Source organism: Aegilops tauschii, chromosome 2 (genome assembly GCF_002575655.3).
Source record: "Aegilops tauschii subsp. strangulata cultivar AL8/78 chromosome 2, Aet v6.0, whole genome shotgun sequence".
NCBI lineage: Eukaryota > Viridiplantae > Streptophyta > Magnoliopsida > Poales > Poaceae > Aegilops > Aegilops tauschii.
In genome coordinates, this window is record NC_053036.3 from 607,910,307 (window position 1) to 607,915,224 (window position 4,918).

General features: G+C 48.1%; 1 protein-coding gene across 1 annotated transcript; it reads right to left on the reverse strand.

Annotated features, from left to right (window-relative positions):
• Positions 1–3,218: 3,218 nt before the first annotated feature.
• Positions 3,219–3,548, reverse strand: LOC109786016 (protein NRT1/ PTR FAMILY 2.11-like). Its single transcript, XM_040400680.2, has one exon. It carries the CDS (start codon positions 3,546–3,548, stop codon positions 3,219–3,221), a length of 330 nt encoding a protein of 109 aa, XP_040256614.2.
• Between the last annotated feature and the right edge of the window lie 1,370 nt (positions 3,549–4,918).

The following is a 4,918-nucleotide window of genomic DNA, read 5'->3' on the forward strand; positions in this document are numbered from 1 at the left end:
ATTTAAAGTGTTTGGATGGCTTCTTTTGATGGACCGTTTGAATACTAGGGATATGATGCAGCGCAGACATTGGATCATCCAGGATGACACGTGTGTTCTTTGCCTTTGTGCTTCTCATGAAGACCGTGCACATCTCTTCTTTGCTTGCAACTTCAGCCAAAGGGTTTGGAACTACCTTGGGATTTCTTGGATTGTTCAACCAAACTAGACTACATATGAGATGGCTCTTTCTGCTAAGAGGGATTTTGGTTATCCTTTCTTCACAGAGGTGGTCTTTACTGCTACATGGAATATCTGGACACAAAGGAATGGGAAGATCTTTAGAAATGAGAGACCTTCCTTCACTTCTTGGAGGAAGAATTTCATACATGATATTTCCCTTTTAGCTCATAGAATCAAATGTAAATATAAAGATAGCTTAGTATCCTGGATAGCCACACTCTCTTAGGCCCTTGTAAGTATTTTCCTTTCTTTCTTTTACTTGTAAATTGTAATTTTGTAACTCTCTAGTTCTATGCAATAAAGAACTGTGAGGCTGTTGCCTTGCAGTATATAGTCAAAAAAAATAACTGACTATTGTTCTTACCGAATTCCACTAGGTATATACTAGAAGCTAGAGAACTACCTATGTTGTCCATGTTGGAGAGGATAAAATCACAGTTAATGCACATGCATATGTCAAAGAAAAAAGAAGCTACTCAAAAATGGACAGGCAATCTAACTCCCAAAATCAGAGACAAATTAAGAAAAAATGTAGAGTTGTCTGCCAATTGTCATCCTGAGGAGTCAGGCATGGGTGTCTTTGTTGTTTTGTCATGAACTGACATATGGTGAAAATGACCCTGTCCTCATCTTATTTATGTGTTTAGGGGCCAGCACAAGGAGTACCTGTTTCTAGGATGAACCGAATTCAAGATGAAAGTGCATTTGTTGCTGAGCATAGGGCCAACATTCCAGTTGCACAACCAGCACACACAGCACAAGGAGCAAGAGGAGCAAGAGGGGCAAGAGGAAGAAGAGGAGCAAGAGGAGCAAGAGGTGGGCCAGTGGCAGCAGGAAGAGGACCAGCACATGAACATGAACCAGACCAACCAAGAAGAAGAGGAAGAACAAATTCTAGAAGAACAAGGGTGGTGCAACAAGAACAAGGGGTCCTACAGGGAACAGGAAAAGAAAAACTAGGGGAATGGAGTGGCTCTTATTTGGGGAAGGAACAAGTAGAACTGGACATGTGCAAGAGGAAGCCCAAGATGAGTTCCAGGTCACCAAGAAGCACCAGAAGATGAAGATTGAGATGCCTTATATATGTTCTCCTGAACTAGTAGTACTAAGTAGTATGAAGTGGACATGTGCTACATTTTCATTTTGTTGTAGTATGAAGTGGCAACAGATTGAACTTCTGTAGTGGTATGTGCTGGTCTTTTGGTGGTTACGAAACTCTGCTGAACTACTACTTAAACTGTGGCTGAATTATGGACCGATCTTCGCATATTTGCAATCAGACAAGTTCATCCAGGCTATCATATATGTAGAGCATACTTTTGCACACATGAAACAAAATCAGCAAATTCACATAAGCGACAACATTTGTAACAGACAACATCCAGGATTACAACATCCAAACCGACAGTAACAAACTTACAACATGACACGAAAAGTTCACATTAAACATTACAGACTAACAAATTCAAATGAAAACACCAGACTCTACTGATCATCGCTTAAGCTTTGCCATATTGTCCAGGGCCAGTGCCATCTATCTTGCCGCACCAGGTGGTGAAAGTATGCTTCCGGGTAAGGTCTTCATCTTCATCGGGGAGAAGTTCTACAGCCAAGCCTTCACTTAGCAATGGGCCACGATCGACGACCTCTTTGACATTCATAATCACTGGAAAATCTACAGTTGCATGCTCTATGGGAGAATTTGGAGCCGGCGATGAATGTGCGTTCTCGTCGTTGGAGTCTGGCTTCCATGGCCCCGTAGGAGGTGCAGGAACAGACACGGTGAGCACCTTTGGCACACCAGAAGGGTTGCGCAGCCACGCGGTGACCGGCAACACCCACTTGTCGGTGGCCGGGAGCATGTCAATGAGCTCGCCGTCGACACCGGCGAGCACCAGGTTGACGGTGTGTGCATCCCAAGCCTCCTCCGGCAGCCCCTCCAAACTCAGCAACGTCTTGTACTCGAGCTTCCCTGGCTTGCCACGCGAGAAGCTTGACCAGCGCTGAAAAGAAATCCTGCTGCCACAACAACGAAGCTGCTCCGACGCATGCACCAAACGAGTGCAATCATCCGTCGAGTCGAAGCGAACAAAAAATGGAATGGTGGGCAAGTGACCTCCACCTTGGTTGTCGTCCGTCGGACAGCACAGTGAGACTCCGTCACCGCCGCTAGTGCATCCGGCGTCACCATGCTCCGCGGCTGTCCAATGATGGTGGCGTACATGACACGGCCATAGAAATCTCGCTCGAGCGCCGCCATGCCAGCAGTGCGAGCGATGACAACCCGCCCGCACTCCGGCCGCATCTCCGGCTCGCCCCGCTGCCACACCTCTTGAGGAAACATACGCGAGTCCCGGATGCAAGGCCATGCCATGACGGGCGCCGGAGACCTGCCATCGCCGACGCCGGTGATGGCGCGGCTGGCCAGTGCCACGCTCTCCTCGCTGCCGCCTACCATACTGTCTGCCACGATGATGGCGGCACCGCGGCTGCTTCCGGCGAGGGAGGAGGAACAACTCCAGCCAGGAAAGCCGCCACTGCTCGAGCTCTCATTGCCGTCACCACCGCTGCCCATCTGTCAGATTCGTCGGTAAGTTTGAGAGGAGAGAGAGCTAGGGATTTGGTTTCGATTTGGGAACTAGAGTTTGATTCGGTTATAAATCTGCCGATTTTGCAAAACGACCTTCAAACAATATCGGGAAGGACTTTTCTGCAAAAGTACTGAGAAAACCGGGCGTCGGGGCGGTTCAGCTGGCGTGTGTGACTTGATTACACCCGCAATGCAAGTTCTGTGACGGGTTTTTTTCGGTTTGCAAGTTGTGTGACTAAAGTGCACCCGTAATGCAAGTTCTTGGACCGCCAGTGCTATTTACTCTGATGCTCTGCTCTTGCCATTCCTTGCATGCCTGGTTCATCATTCTACTATCGTCGTATACAATACATACATACATGTCCATTAATTAGTCTACCAATCTATGAATCACAGTGTAATTAAGCTAAACCGGCGTGGCACTTGCGGACTTTCTTGGGCTTCCGTCGACGAGCTGGACGCCATCGTCGGCATGGGAGTTGTCCTCGTCGTCGTCGGACTCCTTGAGCCTGTACCACCGGGCGCAGACAACAAAGTATACGAGGTTGACGGCAGCCATGGCGGCTGTGACGAGGTAGAACAGGTCGACCCTCCCCTGGTCCAGGTCCTGCGCCAGCCAGTCTGGCCGCCCCTCTCGCCCCCTCGTCGCCTGGTGCACCACCGTCACCATGACCCCGCTGGCGTAGCTCGCCAGGGCGAACCCCAAGCAGTAGAGAGCCCCCGCCACGCTCCGCATGTTCTCCGGGAACTGCCGGTAGAAGAACTCGAGCTGCCCGATGCCGTTGAACGCCTATGCTTTATGTTAAATTATAGACTATTGCTTTGAATCACTTATGTCTCAATATTCATGCCATGATTAGATATATGATCAAGTTTATGCTAGGTAGCATTCCACAACAAAAATTATTATTTTTATCATTTACCTGATCGAAAACGAGTAGGAATTAAGCTTAAGGATACTGATACGTTACGGTATAACGAGCAGGCTTAAATGCAACGCCGCGGATCCACGCTAAATGCAAAGGCTTGGATATGCATAGCACTGGATGCCGTGCGTAAGAAGTAGTATTTGGTTGGTCGGTTCCTTATTGGGTTGAAGCCCATTTCGTCTTTCCTTCTGTCGCCTCCCAATTCTTCTGTTTGTATGTCTTTTTTGCTTTTCTATTTTTAGTCTGTTTTTATGGGTATTTTTGGGATGTTGGGTGAGTGTAAAATGTATACCGAAAGTACTATATAACATGTGTATAAATTATTTATAGTGAAAATTGAACTATTTATTTCACGACAAGTGAAAATTGCACTATTATATAGTACTAGGAAAGTGTAAAGTTGTGTGTAAGTTTTTATTTGATTTGTTTCTTCTTAAAGGTTAGTACCAATACCGTAACTCGTTCTACCACCACAACGGCTAAAAGAGAAATAATTCTAGACCTACGTACTCTACTTAAATTCCCTAATCTCATTCTGTTGGGGAACGCAGTATTTCAAAAAAATTCCTACGATCACGCAAGATCTATCTAGGAGATGCATAGCAACGAGAGGGGAGAGTGTGTCTATGTACCCTCGTAGACCGAAAGCGGAAGCGTTAAGTAACGCGGTTGATGTAGTCGAACGTCTTCGCGATCCAACCGATCAAGTACCGAACGCACGACACCTCTGCGATCTGCACACGTTCAGCTCGGTGACGTCCCTCGGACTCTAGATCCAGCTGAGGCCGAGGGAGAGTTCCGTCAGCACGACGGCGTGGTGAAGGCGATGATGAAGTTACCGGTGCAGGGTTTCACCTAAGCACTACGACGATATGACCGAGGTGTAAAACTGTGGAGGGGGGCACCGCATACGGCTAAGAGATTGTCTGTTGTACTATTGGGGTGCCCCCTGGCCACGTATATAAAGGAGGGAGGTAGAGAGGAGGCTGGCCAGGTTTGGGCGCGCCAGGAGGGGAGTCCTACTTGGACTCCTAGTCCAAGTAGGATTCGCCCCCCCTTTTTCCTTTCTTCCACCGGAGGGAAAGGTAAGGGAGAGAGAGGGGAAATGAAAGAGGGGGGTCGGCCCCTTCCCCTAGTCCAATTCGGTTTGGGCAAGGGGAGGGGTGCCCCTCGCACG

Bases quoted from the DNA above. Each gene is read 5' to 3' on its own strand.
- LOC109786016 (XM_040400680.2), bottom strand. From the start codon at position 3,548: ATGCGGAGCGTGGCGGGGGCTCTCTACTGCTTGGGGTTCGCCCTGGCG.